Source organism: Globicephala melas, chromosome 15 (genome assembly GCF_963455315.2).
Source record: "Globicephala melas chromosome 15, mGloMel1.2, whole genome shotgun sequence".
Classification (NCBI taxonomy): Eukaryota; Metazoa; Chordata; class Mammalia; order Artiodactyla; family Delphinidae; genus Globicephala; species Globicephala melas.
Window position 1 is genome coordinate 36,706,345 of NC_083328.1, and position 20,822 is coordinate 36,727,166.

The 20,822-nt window shown below is 47.5% G+C and overlaps 1 protein-coding gene across 9 annotated transcripts in view; it reads right to left on the bottom strand.

The window, feature by feature from the left end:
* The window catches only part of MAPK8IP3 (mitogen-activated protein kinase 8 interacting protein 3), a 47,454-nt gene extending 29,375 nt beyond the window's left edge, over positions 1-18,079 (bottom strand). For 6 of the 9 annotated variants that reach the window (XM_060284921.2, XM_060284920.1, XM_060284918.1 and 3 more), the window contains exons 1-2: positions 17,558-17,989; positions 1,956-2,076 (exon numbers count right to left, since the gene is read on the bottom strand). In XM_060284921.2, the coding sequence (XP_060140904.1) occupies positions 1,956-2,076; positions 17,558-17,875 (439 nt within the window). In that variant the 5' untranslated portion in view covers positions 17,876-17,989. Of the gene's footprint in view, positions 1-1,955; positions 2,077-17,557 lie in introns of all 9 variants that reach the window. The other 3 variants (XM_030872154.2, XM_030872156.2, XM_060284916.2) reach the window with 2 other exon arrangements.
* Between the last annotated feature and the right edge of the window lie 2,743 nt (positions 18,080-20,822).

The window sequence follows — 20,822 nt, forward strand, 5'->3', positions numbered from 1 at the left end:
CCGTGTGTGCGGTTATCTGAGGCTATTCAATCCTGCTACAGAGAGGCAGAGCTGGGTAAAACTCACACAAGCCTTGCTCTCTATGTCTAAGTCACGTTGTGTCACATGTAGACAAGGAACGAGCAGGTGGCTTGTGGACAGAGGCAGAATTCGGAAGTAAGCAGCCTCTGAGACACACTAAAGAGAAGAATATCTGAACACAGGATGGAAAACACCGGTGTCCCTCACACGGACCAGGGGCTGGAAAGACCAAGTCACGATCGTGCCACCTCTGGGCTGGCAGCTGTGTCACCCCTGTGACACCCAGGATGGTCCCCACCACGTGTGCTCTGACCAAGAGGCACAGGGAAGCACCTGAGTGCCACGGACTAACTGGACAGCCAAGCCATGGAGCCAGCATGCTGCGGGCCTCAGACACCTTGCATCTGTGGCCCTTTGTTCCAACGTCAGTTCTGTTGAACTCTGTACAGAGCGAGACAGGACACACAGCAGCCTTGTTCTCCCCTCTCCTCAGTCCTTGCCCCTGATGCTGACCAAATGGAAAACTTCAGACTGTACCTTGGAGTTTACATGTTTTCCTTCTAAGAAAAGATGAAAAGGTTTCACATGAAAATTATTCTAAGCAAAGGGAATATTAAGGATTCTGTGTAGTTATAGAAAGGGTGGATCTATGCAAAACTAAAATGGGCCTTTCGGTTTGCCTCTGCTCCACAAAGACTAGCATGTTTGTGTGTGTTTGTGTTGCCACTAGCTGTGCTCACCTACAACACTCGGGGGGTATTGGCTTTAGCAAAATGGGTTTCCAGTTTTGGTTTGGGATACGGATAGACCCAACCATCAAACCATTTTTTTTTAAAATTAATTAATTAAATTTTATTTTTGGCTGCGTTGGGTCTTCATTGCTGCAAGCAGGCTTTCTCTAGTTGCAGCAAGTGGGGGCTACTCTTCGTTGCGGTGCGCAGGCTTCTCATTGTGGTGGCTTCTCTTGTTGGGAGCATGGGCTCTAGGTGAGCGGGCTTCAGTAGTTGTGGCACGCAGGCTCAGTAATTGTGGCTTGTGGGCTCTAGAGCACAGGCTCAGTAGTTGTGGTGCACGGGCTTAGCTGCTCTGTGGCATGTGGGATCTCCCCAGACCAGGGCTCGAACCCGTCACCTGAATTGGCAGGCGGATTCGTAACCACTGCACGACCAGGGAAGTCCCTCTTTTTTTTTTTTTTTTTTGATATGATCTTAACTTTCCAGAGGAACGAAGGCACCTGTTATCCAAGGTAATGAGGTAAAGCAGCAAACTAGGTCTCAACCATCAAAACCACTAATTACAGAAAACTGAAATTACAGGGTCGTTATAACTTTGAGAATATAGTTTAAACAAAGACTTCTAAAGGTAAAATAATAGTTCTTATTTTAAAAAAACCAAAAAACAAAAACAAAACAACACAAAACCCTTTCCTCGTCTCTCCTTGTAAAGGGACAGGGTGTTCCCATAGGCACCCTGGTCGGCCATGAGTGCCCCCTAGGAACTGTCATTACAGGGGCACCATTGTTGGGCCCAACTTTCAGGTCACAAAAGAGCACCCGCTCCTCAAGCAGCTCACAGACAGGAGCCCCAGACAGCAGCCAGGAGCTCTGTCCTAAAGGGCCACACAAAGTTCACAGATCTGTGAATTTTGGGTCAGACTGCAACACTAAGCAAAAGTGCTCTGTCATCAGAGGGGCCTTATTTATAAATTTTATTTATTTCCACAAAGGATTTGAGGCCATTTACGGAAATACAGAGCAGTGTAAAGATAGAAAACAAATTATTGAGGGAATCACAATGAAAGTAAGATAAGGCTCTCCTTGGGTTTTCTCACTCTCTTTTTATCAAAGGCTCTCAACATCCCTCCCAGCTGGGTTGGTCTGAGAACAACAAATGCATTCAAAATGCAATTTCATCTCTCCGGGCTAGCGACTTACTCTGATCTGCGTAGTTTTTGGCCTTCAGTTCCAGCTGGCGGGTCTGAAAGTCGTAGTGTTCCACCTGGGTTTGTAGCTCTTTCTTCTCTTGTTCCAAGGCATCTTCAAACTCAATAAATTTCTATACGTGCAAGGAAGAAAAACAGCAGGCGTCATGAATGTGGGACGGTCAGATGACAGCAGCCCCTCAGAAGGGCTCACGCTCAGGCCCAGAATGTGGTTTCTGCACCCCAGAGCCGGCTTCCCTTCCCGTCCACCACCCGCCACAGCCCTGTGGAGAGCTTCCCAACAGTAGATACCACAGCCTTCTAACCAGCTATCCGCCAGTCACCCGGGGCCCTGAAGTTGGAAAAGCCTACACACGCTGGCTTTAATCTTGAAATTCTTAATAGTTTTTGAACAAGGGGCCCCCATTTCCAGTTTTGCACTGAGCCCCACAAATTATGTAGCTGGTCCTTAGGCAATGGAGTAATATTATTCCTCTCAACACTGCACATCTAAAAGAGGCCAGGTGTGGACTTCCCTGGTGGCGCAGTGGTTAAGAATCTGCCTGCCAATGCAGGGGATATGGGTTTGATCCCTGGTCTGGGAAGATCCCACATGCCGCAGAGCAACTAAGCCTGTGCACCACAACTACTGAGCCTGCGCTCTAGAGCCCGCGTGCCACAAGTACTGAAGCCCGCACGCCTAGAGCCCGTGCTCCACAACAAGAGAAGCCACCGCAATGAGAAGCCCATGCACCACAACAAAGAGTAGCCTCCACTCGCTGCAACTAGAGAAAGCCCGCGCGCAACAACAAAGACCCAATGTAGCCAAAAATAAATTAAAAAAAAAAAAGTCTCTAATTTTCAAAAATAAAAATAAAGAGGCCAGGTGTACTCTCCTCTTAACCTGTATCTCAGTCACTGCTCAGTTCAGGAAGCCATCCTTCGTGGAGTAACCGGCAATGCATAGTACTGTCCCGATTCTTTTAAAAACAAGATGGGGGGTTGTTGGCCTAGATTTGGAACCTGCACTTTATATGGTAAGTTTCTGAGCAAAATTACTATCGAATCAAGTGAAAAGAAAGCACTTTGTAAAATAAAAGAAAATCCTAAATGTTCTTAGGAGGAGACCTAGGTTAACACTGACAGCCCAGGGTAAAGGCAGGGTCTGGGGGGATGGGCACTGGGCAGCAAACTGCGCCCCCCCCCCTTGGCTAGGTGATGGCCTGAAGGCCACAGCCCTGCAACAGCCCTGATGGGAACTGTTAACACCTTGATTTTACAGCGTACAAAATGGAAATATTAGAAATTTCATTTGTAGGAAGCATAAATGTCAGCTGGGTTCTTAAGACACTAACAGTGTCGCAGAAGATGGGAATATAAAACGGGCTGTTGGTTCCAGGTTTTGGGTGTCTGGGAGAGGCAATGAGTTCATGGTGGCCATAGCTGTATTTCCTGTAAAAACTGCACCCAGTCCCCCACCCCAACTCTGGGCCCCAGAGACGCTTCTTCCTACAGCGGCTTCTCAGAGGTCTTTGTGCTGAAAAGCACTGGGGCTCCTGCCCAAAGGATGACTCACCCAGTGCAGTGACAGAGGGCAAAAACAACCGGGGCGGGAGCGGGCGGGGGTGCATCAGAAAGAAAATCTGTATTGATGACATCACTCACAACATAACTAAAATGAAGAACACCCGCCCCATTGCCAGGAAAATGCACACAAATGGTGCAGCGGCACAAAAATTTAAAGTAAGCGGTTTTGAATGACTGTGGCCATGACCAGCATATGAAGAATAAACAAATGCTATTAATTGGCTGGTAAAGAAATTATTTAACTTGGGTAATTTTAATTCCTATTACTTAAAAAAAATTAAAAGAATGATATAAACATATTCTTTTGTAGAAAAATCAGAAGAGAGTGTTAAGTGAAAATAATACTTTTAAAAAAACGTAATTCTGCCATGCTATCAATGGTTAAGAAACAACAACAACAAAACCATAATTCTACCAACCAGAGAGGGTCAGTTAAAATTGGGTGACATTCTTCCAGACATGTGTGTGTGTGCAGCGGATGTGCCATCATTTTGTACACGGTATCGTGACCTGACTTATTCACTCGTTTACACTGGAAATGTCTCTCCACACTGAGAACTGTGCTCTGCCACTCCTACTTCTAACAGTTGTGTGTTCCCCTGTCGGTGTGTGTCTGCAGAGCATAGTTTACTCAACTGATCGCCTCCTGTTGGACTTTCAGGCTGCTTTAAAACGTCCGTTATTATTGTTACTACTTGTGTATCTGCCCAGTGGCATCCTGCTCCCCAGGCCAGACAGGCACCCCAGCCCACACCCCCCAGGTCGGGTGGTGCCCTTCCCGGAGCCCCCATGGCCTCTGTGCTGCCAACCCGACAGGTGGGAAAACGGCAGAGCATAACTGTCTTAATTTTCAGCTCCTGGATTACTAGTGAGACTGAATAAATTCATTAGTCATATACACTACATCTAACAGCTCATTATGTCCTTTGTCCGATTTTCTACTACAGGTTATTTTTCTTAACAATTTGTAAGGACTTATTAGACCCATTCAAGAATTTGTCTTCTACGCTGCAAGTACTTTTCCCAGGATGTAGTCTGTGTGTGTACAGTAGTTTACTTACTTCTACACCATTTACTTAATAATTTACCCTTTCTTCATTGCTCTGAATGCTACCTTTATGATATGGTACCTTCTAAGACATATTTCGGTCTATTTCTGAGCCAGTAACCAAAGGTTTTTTAAATCACTTTCTAAAAAAAATTTGATTATTTATTTATTTTTGGCTGTGTTGGGTCTTCGTTTCTGTGCGAGGGCTTTCTCCAGTTGTGGCGAGCGGGGCCCACTCTTCATCGCGGTGTGCAGGCCTCTCACTGTCGTAGCCTCTCTTGTTGCAGGGCACAGGCTCCAGACGCGCAGGCTCAGTAGCTGTGGCTCACGGGCCTAATTGCTCCGCGGCATGTGGGATCTTCCCAGACCAGGGCTCGAACCCGTGTCCCCTGCATTGGCAGGCAGATTCTCAACCACTGCGCCACCAGGGAAGTCCCCAAAGGTTTTTTTAAACTTGTAGTGTAATAGCATCTTTTAATAGCTGATATACATTTACCCTCTTAACTCTTCCTTTTCAGTATTTTCTTGGTTACTCCCACTTGTGAATTGTTCTAGATTAAGTTGAGAATCATCCTGAATCACTTATATATTTATTTTTTGAATCAACATTTTGCCTGTCAGAAAGCATCAGTTCTCTGGTCCTCAGGAAGGGTCCCTGTTTTTCATGACAAAATGCTCAGGGCTGGACTTGGGCTGAATGGAAAGCTCATCTTGAGCCAGTGAAGAGCTGAATGATGGGGCGACTGGGGCTGGAGGATGGAAAATGCTCCCTTTCTGTAAACTGAGCCCTGTCCTACCTCCAAGCTGGAGAACCAAAGTTTTACACAAAGAAAAGCGTTCTGTGGTGCTAACACCATTTCTCTAGAATTCCCATCGGTATTTCATCATATTACCTGCATTTCATAGCTGAGAGCCAGCTAAAAAGATTTCTATATGAAAGATGACTGGCTGCCCCACGCAGCATGTGGGATCTTAGTTCCCTGACCAGGGATCAAACCCATGGGCCCTGCAGTGGAAGCGTGGAGTCTTAACCACTGGACCGCCAGGGAATTCCTCCAGATTCTTAAGAAGGTCAGACAGATGTTCCTAAATCTATCCTGATAGGTGATCGTTAAAATCCAATGTAGATGACAGTCCCAAAAAGCTTTGTCATGCCATAAAACAACCGATATGCTTTGAGATCCCTGACGAAGTTGGCCCCAAACCAGGTGACATGCAGAAATCCTCTGATGTTATGATATTGTAAGGCCTTTCAGCCCTAGGAAATACTGAGACATTAACTGAGAGAGAAAACATCTAGGTAAGCTGTGTACATGTATGTCCTCAAGGCCAAAGGCAGAGGGCACCCCAAGTGGCAGGGAGACATGAACGCACAGGACAGTTGTGGTTCCCAGGCCACAAGGAATCCTGGAGCCAAGGGACAGTCCTGTGATGGGAATGGTCAGTCATCAGTAACCATCTGCAGACAAGGGGTGTGAGTGATCACGATCACAATCACGTGGCAGCAACTCCCCAGATGAACAAAAAGCCCCAAGGAACCCACAAGGGACCACCAGCATACTAAAGGGCCAGCCCTCAGCTTCCCTGCTGGGCTGGATCACACACTGGGACACCGGGACACTGCAGGCTCTGCAGGTTGGCGACCACCGCACTTGGCATTTGGGGAAGAACAGCTCTTCCCCGCTACCTTGAGGGACAGCATCGAACCAGACAGAGCTGACTAGGGGGCATCTCAGGGGCTCCAAGTCCACGAAAACATCACAAACACAATATGCTATTCTACAGCTTAAAAGGCATCCTCTTTCTTCCCCTCCTGAAAAAACTCTTTCAACGTTATTACAGTAATTTTAGTTAACAGAAATGCAAGCTAACTGTTTAACTGAAATGGAAGATGCAATGCCACCTTCATCAAATATTATGAGGGATAAATAACGTGAAGGACCAGTGCCTGGCCAAGACTAAACAGATATTTAATCATTGCTTTTTTTTTTTTTTTTTTAATCATTGCTTTTTATGAGGAAATGCTTGGGGCTAGACTTGGGATGAAGTAAGAATCACCTGGACAAGTAAGGAGTAGTTGATGGAATAAAGCAGGGGCTTTGTGGTTGGTGGTTAAATGAATAAGTGAGGAAAATACAAGTTCTCCTCCAAAACGAGGGGGGCAGCTGTGGCGGGGGAGGTGTCAGGAAGGAACTCTAGTAACTGGGTTAGAGTCACAAAACAATAGATGTTTTCAAGGAAGCAGAAAATATTTTTATTTACAGATCATTTACTTTAGATTTAAGAGAATCAAGAATTTTCAGTGGTGGGGGACAGGGTAAGTTATCTCTATAAGGAAGTCGTCCAAAAGAAAGCTAAACATTTTTCAACTTCTATTGAATTTGTCCAATTCAATTTATCCAGTATGAATGGAAATGAGAAGAATAAAATTTTTAACAGCATTTGGGTTGAGTGGGTCTGCCTGTTGCTGGACTGTGAAACAGAAGGAATCTACCGTCTGAGACATGCCAAAGTGAAAAACTCGTACACACGCCAATTACATGCACTACAGATTTGAGTTTGTCTGGAATTGTCATCTGTCTAACCGAGTCTAGTCAAAATGTCACTTAGCACCTGATAACACACAGAGGTTTAAGGCCACCTCACAACAAATCTTTTGAGCCTCCCGAAGAGCAATGAGGAGCAACTAACAATTGAGGAAAAGGTACCAGGTGTCTTAACATGAACACTGAGCTAGGAAATACCTGATTCTTATTGCTAAATACCAATCTACTACATGATTCCCCTTTTTTTTTTTTTTTTTTTTTTGCAGTACGCGGGCCTCTCACTGTTGTGGCCTCTCCCGTTGCGGAGCACAGGCTCCGGACGCGCAGGCTCAGCGGCCATGGCTCACGGGCCTAGCCGGTCCGCGGCATGTGGGATCCTCCCGGACCAGGGCACGAACCCGTGTCCCCTGCATCAGCAGGTGGACTCTCAACCACTGTGCCATCAAGGAAGCCCCCATGATTCCCTTTTTAGATTTTGTTTTTAAGATATACTTCTACCCCTCCCTCTTACTAACAAATTGCTCTGTTTTAAAATTAAATTCAACTGGTTTTCAGAATTTGCTTTTTGGTGAATTTCAAGGTACATACTGAAGTAACCTGAGAGTGTGGGAACTTCCAAAACTCCAGGAACCAGAGGAAGCTTTTCTCAATATCCCATGGAATGAGATCATTCTATCTAACTAATGCATAAAACCAAACTTAAGAAATAAAACTGACTTTTTCAGGACTTCCCTGGTGGCACAGTGGTTAGGAATCCGCCTGCCAATGCAGGGGACACAGGTTTGAGCCCTGGTCCGGGAAGATCCCACATGCCACAGAGCATCTAAGCCTGCGCACCACACTACTGAGCCTGCGCTCTAGAGCCTGCGAGCCACAACTACTGAGCCCGTGTGCCTACAGCCCGTGCTCTGCAACAAGAGAAGCCACTGCAATAAGTCTGTGCACTGCAATGAAGAGTAGCCCCTGCTCGCTGCAACTAGAAAAAGCCTGCGCGCAGCAACGAATACCCAACGCAGCCAAAAATAAATAAATTTATTTTTTAAAAAAGAAATAAACTGACTTTTCATGTCAAATATAAAATTAAGACAACAGAAGCCAGCATTCCTAATCCCAGAATGCAAGAGAGATTACTAGGTAAACACTCTTTTATAACATAATCATTAGAATTCTGGTAACTTTCATAATTGAAGGCTATTTTAATTAAAGGCAAGGTAAATTAAGACATTAAATCCAATCCTTTCCTCTTATATGTCCTTTAGGCCAGGGTCACACATAGGAAATAATTCAATTCTGGTTGAATTGTTAGAAATAAAACAGGAATCAAAGATTTTGTTCTTTTGCATGTAATTCCTTCCTGGCGGTGAGGGGGTAGAGTGAATGTCCAAAAGAAAAATGCTCTTTTTGGGTCTTTTATCTTAGGCAGAGTGGTGCACTGGGGTGCTGGGCACAGGCTGTTCCCAGGGGAGATGCCCTTTATGGATGGGTAATTCCCTGCTCCTGTCGGTCACTCCCATCATGATCAAATATTTACTGGGTGCTCACAGGGGTGCTGAACTCATGAGACCTCAAACCTCAGAGGTTTTTTCCCCAGCTTTTTCCCATATTCCATGACTGTTACCATTTACATCTAAAATGCAGTGTGGGCAGGTGGACAGAGAGGGAGGGAAGGGCATTTCTGCATTCAAGTTTTAGACATACGTCTGAGATCAGGCCACTATGCAGGAACCCAAGAACAAGGTTGGATTCATTTTTTAAAAAGCATAGATTCCTCATTTCGGTTAAAGGAACCACTGGTTCAGCATCTGCCTGAGATGAATCCCAACAAATGGCATTGGTTTAACTCACACCGATTTTCAAGAATTGGTAAGATAGGGACTTCCCTGGTGGCTCAATGGTTAAGACTCCATGCTCCGAATGCAGGGGGGCCGGGTTTGATCCCTGGTCAGGGAACCAGATCCCACACGCAGGCCACAACTAAGAGTTCGCATGCCACAACAAAGGAGCCTGTGAGCTGCAACTAAGGAGTCCACCTGCCACAACTAAGACCCAGCGCAACCAAATAAATAAAATAAATATTAAAAAGAAAAAAAAAGAATTGGTAAGATAGGAAAGATGTCTGTAAAAAATACATATTTTAATATATTACATATTTAAGTATTTTATGTTAGATACTAATATATATTTTGTATCTTAAAATATACATTACATTTATTATATTATTTATGATATACGACATGATTGGTTCTGGAGGGAAATAAGAAAAAGGAAGATAAGATGAAAACTATAAATGCCCCGTCCTGGGAGAAGTTTCCCTGGGAGAAGTTATTCTTAACTAGACTGTGTTCTTTGAAGCATTCTTTTTTTTAATTAATTAATTAATTAATTTATTTTTGGCTGCATTGGGTCTTCGCTGCTGCACATGGGCTTTCTCTAGTTGTGGTGAGCAGGGGTTACTCTTCATTGCGGTGCGTGGGCATCTCATTGTGGTGGCTTCTCTTATTGTGGGGCACAGGCTCTAGGTGCAAGGGCTTCAGTAGTTGTGGCACGCGAGCTCAGTAGTTGTGGCTTGCGGGCTCTAGAGCGCAGGCTCAGTAACTGTGGCACATGGACTTAGTTGCTCCACAGCATGTGGGATCTTCCTGGACCAGGGTTCGAACCCATATCCCCTGCACTGGCAGGCAGATTCTTAACCACTGTGCCCAGGGAAGTCCATCTCTGAAGCATTCTTAGCAGTTTACACTGATTTCTTCAACTTCCTAATCCACCTGGCTTCTACATCCCTCTCACTCCATTTAACAGGAGAGACCTGAGGACGCCCATGGTCGCCCTTTGGTGGACACAGGGTCTCGCTGTCCAGAAGCGTACACTGAAGACCCGAGGCCACAAGCTTGGGCAGAATCCATGGGATCCCGCCTGGATCTGGGTCCAATTCACTGAGAGAAGGAAGAGGTAAGAGGCCGGCGTGGGAAGGTCAGGGAGCAGGAGCACAAGCTGAAGTTGAGTGGAAGGAAGGGCACCCAGAGAACTTGAACAAAAGGCATCACCTTGAACCCACCACTGTAGATAATCAGAATCCAAATGCCCTGACCCCTGTCTCACAAACCCCGCCAATGGAGGTCCACTCCACTGATCTTGGCATTCCCCAAATCTCTTGCCCATGAGAGGCATTCAAAAGAAGGTAACTGACTTATGATTCCGCGGGCTCTAAGTGTCTGTGTATATTTCCTTTCCTTGGGTCGAGCCTTTCCCACCCTGGTGACAGGGATGCTTTCTTAGGAAGCGCTAGCCAGCCACCAACTGATTCTAACCGCTTGGTTTCCCTGACCATCTTCCAGCGGGGCTCCCTGTGTGCAGCTGCATGCAGGACAGGCTGTGCCGGAGCCTCCCAAGGTCCCGAGAAACAGGGCGCAGGTGTGGACGGCGAGCTCCTGCTCCACCAGAGGAGATGGATGGACACCCACACAGCAGGCTACACTAGCAATGAACGGATGAATGAAAGAACGGCAACAACCTGGGTAATCTCAAATCATTATGCCGTGTGAGAGGAGCCAGTCAAAAAAAGAGTGTACACTGCAGGATTCAGTTTATATAAGGTTCTAGAAAATGCAAATCAATCTACAGTGACAGAAAGCAGACCGTGGTTACCTAGGGATGGGGGAAGCGGGGAGAGAGTATTGAGGGCCACAAGGAAACTGTGGGGACGATGGAGATCATCATCTTGATTGTGAGGATGTTTTTTCGGGTGTAGACGTGTTAAAACTCACCAAATTGCACACTTCAAATATGTACAGCTTAGTGCACTGACCTCAACAAAGTTGTTACAAAGAAAGAACAGAACAGAACTGAAGCCTATGGTCGAAGATTTCATGGTGCGCCGTAAACACTAGCTGCTTTCTAGGTGCTGGGATTTCCCTCCAGACCTCTTCTCAGCCTTTCAAGAATTTCATCACCTCTCTGTTGTTTCCTAAATAGCTGCAATGCTTTTTTTCTTTTTCCTCATCTCACAATATTTTCTTCTATTCTCCTGTTTCAAAACCCACTACACTTTGGGGTCTCCCCTCTTTCTAGAACATGTTCACTGAAGAAAAACACCCCAACTTTTAAGCATCTTCCTTTCTTGCCTGACGTTATGTAACAGGTCAAAGAAACATTTACTGCCTGTCCTTACAGAACAGTGACTGAGCTAGACCGTCCACGGCTACACTGCCCAGTACCTTAGCCACAGCCACGTGTGGGTATTTAAACTTAATTTAAGGAATTCCCCGGTGGTGCAGTGGTTGGGAATCTGCCTGCCAATGCAGGGGACACGGGTTCAAGCCCTGGTCTGGGAAGATCCCACACGCCGCGGAGCAACTAAGCCCGTGTACCACGATTACTGAGCCTGCGCTCTAGAGCCCGGGAGCCACAACTACTGAGCCTACGCGCCACAACTACTGAAGCCCGTGTGCCTAGAGCCCATGCTCCACAACAAGAAAAGCCACTGCAATGAGAAGCCCCCGCACCGCAATGAGGAGTAGCCCCAGCTTGCCACAACTAGAGAAAGCCCACACACAGCAACGATGACCCAACCTAGCCAAAAATAAATAAATAAATAATTAAAAAAAATAAACTTATATTAATTTAAATGACATAAAAATAAAAACTCATCCTAAACTGCATGAGGCACATGTGAAGTGTCAGTGGCCCTGTGTGGACACACAGCAGAACAGAAATTTCCGTCCTCACACAGAGCTGTGTTGGACAGATGGATGGCTGAAAACCACAGAAAGTTGGTTCCGGCCCTCCAGGAACCAACAGCTCGGTGCAGCACGTGGAAGCAGAGAAAGGCTGCCCTCCTTCCTCACCTGCACACGCACAGGCAGCTGGCATCTCTGTGGGACATGTGTCAGAGAGAAAAGAACCAGCCTTGGGGCTGAAAGAACCAGAAGGACACTGCCCTTGGCTAACCAGGAAAGAGCCCCCACGTGGGGACTCTGGGGTGACAGGGACTCACTTGAGCACCCACATCTGAATGTCACGGTGCTAGACGCAAGGGAGTCAGGTGTACGCAGCAAAAGTACATGCAGGGGGGCAGAAGGAAGTGGAAGGGCAGGGGACAGGGCACGCGGTGCTGGGGGGGGTGGGTGCTGGGGACCCCGGGAGAAGGCGGTCTCCTCCTGGGAGCGTCCCTTCCTCTGTTCCCATCCATACCCTTCGCTCTCCATCCCACGTTGCCATTTTCTCACCATCTGACAGTGTGGCAGGACCTCCCCATCCGAGCACCTGCATCAGGGCAGCACAGACCCATCCCCGGCAGCAAGCCTGGCCCTCACTATGCTTAGTTGACTGAGTTACCGAACAAGAGAGAGTGGGAGATGGGACCTGCCTGCGGACCAGTTCATGCCACAGAAGGGTTGGGAGGGGGAGAAAGTGGCTGGGGGAGCAGCATGACAGTGGTGACTCGAGCCAGGATGGTAGCAAAGGAGATAAAAAAGAAGCACAAAAAGTACAAAAAAAAAAAAATCAGGCCAAAAGAATGGCCAGGACTTAGTGAGTCACTGGACATGGGAGGTTGTGAGGATGACCCCTGGGGCCCTGACTTTCAACAGAGCAAAAGCCTGTAACATGAGCCGTCTGGCTGCTGACCACCCTTGGGAAAAGGGACCCTGCCCCCCACACGAGTGTCCCTCCCCAGCTTCCATCCTGCAACTGGTCATGAGGTCACACGAAAGCCAAACTAAGGGACATCCTGCAAGATAACTGGCCTGTGATATCACATCATCAAGGTTGTAAAAAGCACAAAGTGAGAAGCCGATAGGGAACTGAGGACACCATAGGACTTGCAGGAGCCCTCAGGTCTTAGCAGAGCAGGAGGGAGGGAGGGAGATGGAGAGAGAAGAGTAATGTGGAAAAACGTTCACCTTGGGTAATCTGGGTGAGATTGTCCATAAATTATTTCTATATTTTTCTATAAATTATTCCAAAACAGAAACTTTAAAAAAAGATTTAAAATTTAACTTAGAAATTCTAGTTTTGGGAGAACTAACTTGCCCCAGTCCCTGCCCCGCTGCCTAACGGCCACCACAGGGCCTTGAGGGTTCCAAGGGTTCCCGCTGGGTGAGCCTGGCAGGGTGGTGGGGCTTATTCCGCATGTTCTGTTCTCTCTGGCTGGAAAGCGCCTCTCTCTGCTCTCCTGTGCCTATTTGTTTTTTGTTTTTTTAAATTTAATTTACTTTTATTTAATTTTGGCTGCATTGGTTCTTTGTTGCTGAGTGCGGGCTTTCTCTAGTTGCGGCGAGTGGGGGCTACTCTTCAGTGCAGTGTGCTGGCTTCTCATGGCAGTGGCTTCTCTTGTTGCAGAGCAGGGGCTCTAGGTGCGTGGGCTTCAGTAATTGCAGCACGTGGGCTCAGTAGTTGTGGCTCGCGGGCTTTAGAGCGTAGGCTCAGTAGTTGTGGTGCATGAGCTTAGCTGCTCCACGGCATGTGGGATCTTCCCTGACCAGGGCTTGAACCTATGTTCTCTGCATTCGCAGGTGGATTCTTAACCACTGCACCACCAGGCAAGCCCTCTCCTGTGCCTATTTGTTCCCATTTTTTAGGGAGAGTCTGTTGTACTCCTGGTGACTCTAGTAAGAGAGCTATAATGGACCAGTATTTACAGGCAACGAGGAAAGGCAGCTCTGGGCACCAAATCTTAATGGCTTCATGTAAAAAAAGTTAACAATTGAAAAAAACTGCCCTGGGACTTGCCTGGTGGTCCAGTGATTAGGACTCCACGCTTCCACCACAGTGGACACAGGTTTGATCCCTGGTCAGGGAACTGGGATCCCACATGCTGAGTGTGGCACAGCCAAAAAAACCCAAAACAAAATAAAACAAAACAAAAACCTGTCTTTTAATACGACAACATGGCAGCAGAAGAAATTGCATACTTTGTCTAAGCTGGGGTGAATTTACTATTTGTAATATGGGACACAAGAAGAAAAACTTCTGATTCAATATATTAATTCACTTATTAAAAAAAATGCCAAATGATCATCTCTATAGAGTAGAATGATGGCTTCTGCCCCCTCCAGCTTCATCCTGTCCAAATATTCTTCTACAAAATGCATTACTTTTGTACAACTAGAAAAACACAGTTTTGGGTAAAACTTTCCAGTTGGATGCTTTCCTTACACAGCACCAGACACTGAGGTATCAGCAAATACCCACAGCCATGTCTCATGGACAGAACGTCCACTTGAGTTGCTTGTGATGAGTGGGGAATGTTACCAGTAGTTTCCTTAGGGCCAAGAAGACTTTAAGGTGAATGATGGCTACTAAACTCACAGCTTGTCTCTCAAACACTGTTTTTCCTCCTGTGAGCCTAATACTTGATCCCTGCGAGGAAGGCTCTTTGCTGCTCAGGACTGGAGTGAATGGAGTCCTCTGCTCCCTCCTCCCTGGGGGCCACGGTGGGCAGCACTGCCCAGGGGCGCCCACTCGGTCCCGGCCATCCTGGTCAAATGCCCATTTCCAAGCTTCTTTTCTAATGGGAAAGAACTCAGTGGGTTTTCAAAACTTTGTATTGGATACAGTTTCAGCATTTTTAAGGTCTCTGTAGAGGTTTTAGAAGCCAGCAACATCCATTTAGCTCTGCAAGTCTGAGCGGGACTCACTGGTCTCGATGACAAGCATAAAACCCGCACAGAGACTGAGATGCCCCACGCTTGCCACCCGCGGCTGCCCCATCAATGTGCTCTTCCCTGGCTTGGCTAGATCTGCCTTGCTGCAATTCTCCAGGCAAACAACAGCCAATCACGGGACTTGGCACTTGAGATGAAAGAAACTTGCCACGTCTGGCAACCCACGCACTTTACAGAAGCGGCCAGTGGGGCCAGAGAGGGGGAGACTGGTCACAGGGTGTGCAGCTCCCAAAGGCGAGGCTGACACTCAAGCATCTGCAAACTCTGGGGCCTGGCCCCCCTCCCTGGACCCCACCACCTCTAGCTACCGTCACTCCCATCGAGAGAGTCACCCTGGGACCAGAACAGACTCGCAATCTCTCACTGCGGTTATTACAGGCAAGATGTAGCGGGCAGAGGTGTTTGCTCTGCTCAAGGCTCTTTCTTTTTAAATCTGCAGATTCTGTGTGCTAGGAAGGCTGCAGGCGGCTCAGGTTACTCAGCTCTGACTAAGCCTTATTGAGCAGAGTGGCCGGGGAGGCAGAAGCTACTCTGCATCACGCACACGCCTGCAGCCCATGCTGTTCAGCCTCCCGTGTTATCAGACACACATCTAGGATCTCATGCCCTGTGTGGAAAAAGAAGCCAGGCCACAGTGTACACTGGTCTTTTCCACAAAACTGAAAATGAATGTCTACTGGATTTAGTAAATGAGCTAGAATACCAAAATGGTTACAGATTTTGGCCCTTTTCTTGGTTGTAACATCACATGAGGTCTCTCCAAGGGCATACTATTTAGCATCAAATCACAGCCTTTATGCCGGCCAGCCAAGCGTTTTGTTCACTCTGTGGCTCTCTGTTCAGCATCTCTTAATAGCTGGGGCAAGGATGGGTCTCGGCCTCCAGGGCACTCTCCTCCATACCACATGCGCACCCTCAGCTCTTAGTCCAGGGCGTAAGTGGGAGGCCAGAACCACACTCGCTTGCAGCTGCACTTGAACCATGCAGAGCAGAGCAGGGGCTTCATCCACGCAGAGCAAATTTTTAAGGTAGATGGTTATGATTCTTAGCCTTAAGGTTGTCCATCTTTCTCCTTTTAGTTCCTTCTCGTCCACTATATTGACCACATCGGTACATAGTGAAAGAAAACAAACCTACTCAAAACCTCAGTTAGGCATCAAATGGCTGCTGAGAGCAGTCAGAGAAGTGGGAGGTGCTGCCCAGCATGAGGGAGGCAGCCACTGCCCCACGGCCAGTGAGGGGAGCCCCAGAGCTCGTCTTCTGGGGGTACGCTCTCTGACCTCCCACAGCAGTGGAACGAAGAGCCCACTCCAGGGGTCAGGGTAGACTGCGTCTTGGCCTGGTTCTTCTAGAGCATGTGACCTTGGTCCACCCCCACTCCTTCTTGCGGCCAGTTCTTTCCCTAGTAAATGCCTATGGCCACTCTGAACTCTAAAATCCTACGAGCTCTTGCATCTCCCTTAAGTTGAGAGCTCTAAATCAGTTTTGGTGGAGCCTGGCACCCCAATCAATAGGCAAGAGCCTCTTGACAGATGAATGAAAAAACCCAAGATCAACGTAAACCACCGTAAGTAGGAACGATACAAGGCACTCTTAATTTTTATAAACATACTTTAAACCAAACTAGGAGAACATAAACTGCCCTAGCTTAAGAAAAAGCCAAAATACTGAAACAGTCTTCCATTTCAATACTAAAATCAAGAATGTGTTAATCCAAATTAGTTAAAAAGGAATTTAGCTCATTTAATAAGAAACTTCCCATTCATAAACCAAAAAGCCATCACCTAATGCCTGGAACAACAGAATGTCAGGGCTTAGAGATCATCTAGGGCAACTGACTCATATGACTGAAGGAAAATCAAAATCCAGAGGGGGGCAGGCGACATGGACAAGGTCACAAAGGCAAGGCAGGAATGAGAACCCAGGTCCCCTGAATCCACCTGGGTCTGACAACAGGGCTAAATATTTCATAGTGAATGAATGAAGGTAAGTGGTATTCCCTGCAATGCATGGTTCTTCTAACTGGTTCACAAATAAGTGATTTCCAGGTTATCCTAAAACACGATCAAGTACTTCAAAATTCTACTTTTAACTCCTCAGAAGCCACAGTGAAATTTCTCAGCATTGTCCACATAAGCTAACAATATTCCCAACGGAGGGAACCACAGGGCAAAGAAATCACCTCCGGAAACCTGGAGTCTTTCACCTGGTGCCAGAGGAGCAGCCTAACTGTGGCTTTGGTAATGTGTTTACCTCAATCACCAAATTCACCCATGTCACAGACCGTCAAAACATTGGATTAGGGATAAGGCAAAGATCTGACAACACCTCTTCTGGCTGCAGAACCATAAGAAGATCAGAAATCCCCTTTCTGGAAGGGTTTAAAATTAAAATTAAAATTGCAGCAACCAGAAGTTGTAACTGGGGTCTAGGACACGTTTGCGGAAACACACACACAAAAGCAAAAAGAACTGGCGTCTGCAATGAGAAGCGGGTATGGAGGGGAGACGGAGGCCTGAGGCAGTTTAGGATGCAAGGTCCCCCAGTGACGCCAGGTGGTTCAGGGCTAGGGTTCCTGGCTGGAGCAGCAGGCCAGGAGGATGTGGGAGCCAGGCATCAGCCCCTGGGCCGGGCTCGGCGTCGGGGGCGTTGGTGGGATGGGCGGGGCGTGAGCTGGGGCCCGGGCAGGGCGGGGGCTAAGGGCGGGGTCCCCGGGCCAGGAAGGACTGGGGTCCCCGGGAGGGGCCCCGGCGCCTCCCGGCCCACGCACCTCCTCGGCCTGCTTGCGCAGCGCCTTCTCCCGCTCGTACTGGGTGAGCAGCTGCTCGTTGTCCTCGCGCAGCAGCTCCAGCTCCACCTCGTGCTCCTGGTTCTCGCTGAGCACCGAGTCCAGATTCTCGAGCACGTTGACCACGAGTGGCATCAGCTCCTTGACGACCTCCTCGTCGTAGCAGTGGATGAGGCGCTCGAACTCGCGGTAGATGGAGCCCGCCAGGCCCGACACCCGCTCCGACATCACCGAGCCAGAGCAGTAGTCGTCCTGGTACACGACCACGCCGCCGCCCTCGTCCATCTGGATCTCCATCATCGCGGCCACCGCCGCCGCCAGCGCGGCCTGCTGTCCGCCGGCGCGCCCGCCCGCTCCGGCTGCCCGTAGTCCGCAGGCCGCGGCCCGTTGCCTGCGCCGCAGCCGCTGTCGCCTCAGCCGCCGCCAGCTGATACTGATGCTGATGCTGCGCCCGTCGCTCAGCGGCCGGAAGTCCCGCCGCCCGGAAGTCCCGCCCCCTAGACAGCGGGGGCGGTGCCCGCCCGTCCAGCCGGAGCCCCGCGGCGTCACGCCGCTAGAGGTCGCAGGGGTCCTAACGTAGGAAGAAGCCAGTCCCCGCGCCAGAAGCTCGGCCGAGCGGGGCTGGGACCGCTTCCGGTCAGGCTCATCAGAGCAGCTGTCTGCCAGCTCCCACGACGCAGGCGTGGACTTCTACAAAGTGACAGCGTTATGTCCTAAGTATATACAAATGACTTTGTACGGTTTAGACTTAAGCGAGCGTCCGTGTGCCCACCCTACCCTCCAAAGAAATGGCCGTTATCTTTGTGCGCCCCTCCCTCCCTTCCGGAGTTGACCGCGATACTGACCTGGTTAAATGTGACTTGCCTTTGTAGCCTCACTGCACAGCAGTATGTACTCCTACACAGTAGGTACTCAGAGCTCCCTTCAGAGCGGCTGTGCCTTCCATGGTCCCTCCTGGGATTCCAATTAAATGCAAGTTGCCCGTCTCATCCTAAAATCCAGTAACAAACTCTCACTTGGTCCACTTCTGTGTCCTGATGTTGCGTAACTTCTTCAACTTTACCAGTTTCACTTCAGCTATGTGTAGTCTAACCTCTACGCTGAGTTTTTTATTTCAACTTTTTTTTTTTTTTGGCCTCTCCCCGCGGCATGTGGGATCTTAGTTCCCTGACCAGGGATGGAACCTGCACCACCTGCAGTGGAAGCGCAGAGTCCTAACCACCGGACTGCTAGGGAAGTCCCTCAACAGTTATATTTTTAATTTCCATTTGTCCTGTTTGACTTTCTTATATTCTACCAGTTTTGATAGGCCCTTATTTCTTCCACTTTTAGCCAGTTGATTTGCATTTTCTTTCTCTGGTATCTTGAGGACACCATGAATCTAAGACTTACACTTTCAGCTTTGGGGGCCACACAGGTGGCATGAATCCTAATCATAAACCCATGAGTGACAGCTTAGTGTTAACAGAAATGCTCTTACCCCTGCCTTTTACCTGATGCGATGCTTCAAGGGGAGTTCAACCTAACCTGATTGCACCAATGAACGTTCCTGCAGGTGATGCCCTAAATACTGTTGCACAATTTTCCCCTTGCAATGTACTGTGCTGTATGGATGCTCACCCACCCCACTAAGAGACGATCTGAGGTTTCAGTCTCACATTCAGACTGCCTGGGTTTTGATCCTAGCTAACTGTAAAACTGAGCCTAAAACAATTACCAACCTACTAGGAGTGCTATGAAGATCACAAAAGAGGCTTAGTACAATCTCTAGCAAATAGTAAGCATGCAATATAGACTTGTTTTATATTCTCAAAATAAGCCAGGACAAACATGAAATATATAATTTCTTCTGGTAAGCAAGTTACAGAGAAAGCTGGTGAATGTTTTGGGGAATGTTTCTGACTTCTGCTCTAAGCCGTTCCAAGAAATATGGCCCCTTTTCAATTCCTAAAATAGCGAATACAGTAAGCCAGCCACCACTACCACAGTCAGAGGCCAACTGACTTGTCATCAACTTTATTAGTTTTTACCACTAACATGTATGGGCAGATTTGTTACTTGAAACTGGTTAAAGAAAAAGGAGTTTTAACAAAATGATATGCTGGATAATTCTTGATGCTTACTGAAGAACACTAGTACACTCTTGAGAGCTCAAGCTAACTGAATTAGAACTTGCTTCCTTTACAAGTTGTAAAGATAATTCGCTATTCAACTTTTTCTCTTTCTCATTACAAGACCCTAAAATGTAATTTGGGCACACAGGTTTCAAAAGTTCTATCAATACTTTAACTTCGAAGTATCCACCCCTAATGCCTGCTAAAAACTCACCTAGGTCCCTGTAATGTCCCCCTCATTTCTTCCTAAGTTCAAGTTTAGATAGCACTTTGTAGTCACACACAGAACAGGAAGATTTCATTCATGAGCTCCAAGAACGCTAAGGATTAAGAATATAACGAGTTCAGAAGAAACAAACGGGATAATATAGGAGGAGGTGTAGACATCCTTGCAGGGTTCAACTCACAAAGATGTTAGAACAAGTTATGCTCTGTCCAAAGAGCCGTGTATTTCTGGACAAGGCACAGGCCCTGAAGAGGGAACCCTTAGATGTCTTCCACTTCTTCACCATAATGCAGGGGAGCCCACCTTGCTCCTCTGACTCAGCCACTGCCTGACCTCTGGAGACAAACAGGCTGTGACACTCCAAAACCTCAGTGCTTGCCTGCAGCTGGAGCAGCTGCTACAAATAGGTGATGTACTGGTGCCAGTGCCTAGCCCAGTTCTGGGAACATGCTCTCAGATGAACAAGTGAAGACAGTGTCAGGTCACCCATGCTGGGTTTCCTTCTGAAGTGCTGTCCAGTTAGTTGGCCCTGATGCAGCAGTCTTCTAGAAGGAAGCCTCCTCTAGTGGAGCTCTCCAGGCAGGCAGTCTGAGAAGCTCCATCACCCTGAGTCCACTTAACACACATAAAGATATTAAGTTTGCTTGTAGGACATATGAAAATAGCTAATATATAAGAAAGAAGAAAAATCTATGCTTTCTCTACAGGACCTGAATCTATAGGCAGATTCTAATAGCTCAGCATTTCATCTACTCACTGTCAGGCTTTCGTGGAAGTTTCAAAGTCAACTCAGAGGCAAATTCTTCAGGAAAACAAGTGGTGTTAAGTGAAAAAAGAATTATTACCTTCAATTTACGTAAACTAAAAGAACACTGCCGCATTCCTGTCCATTCTATTCAAAGCCAAG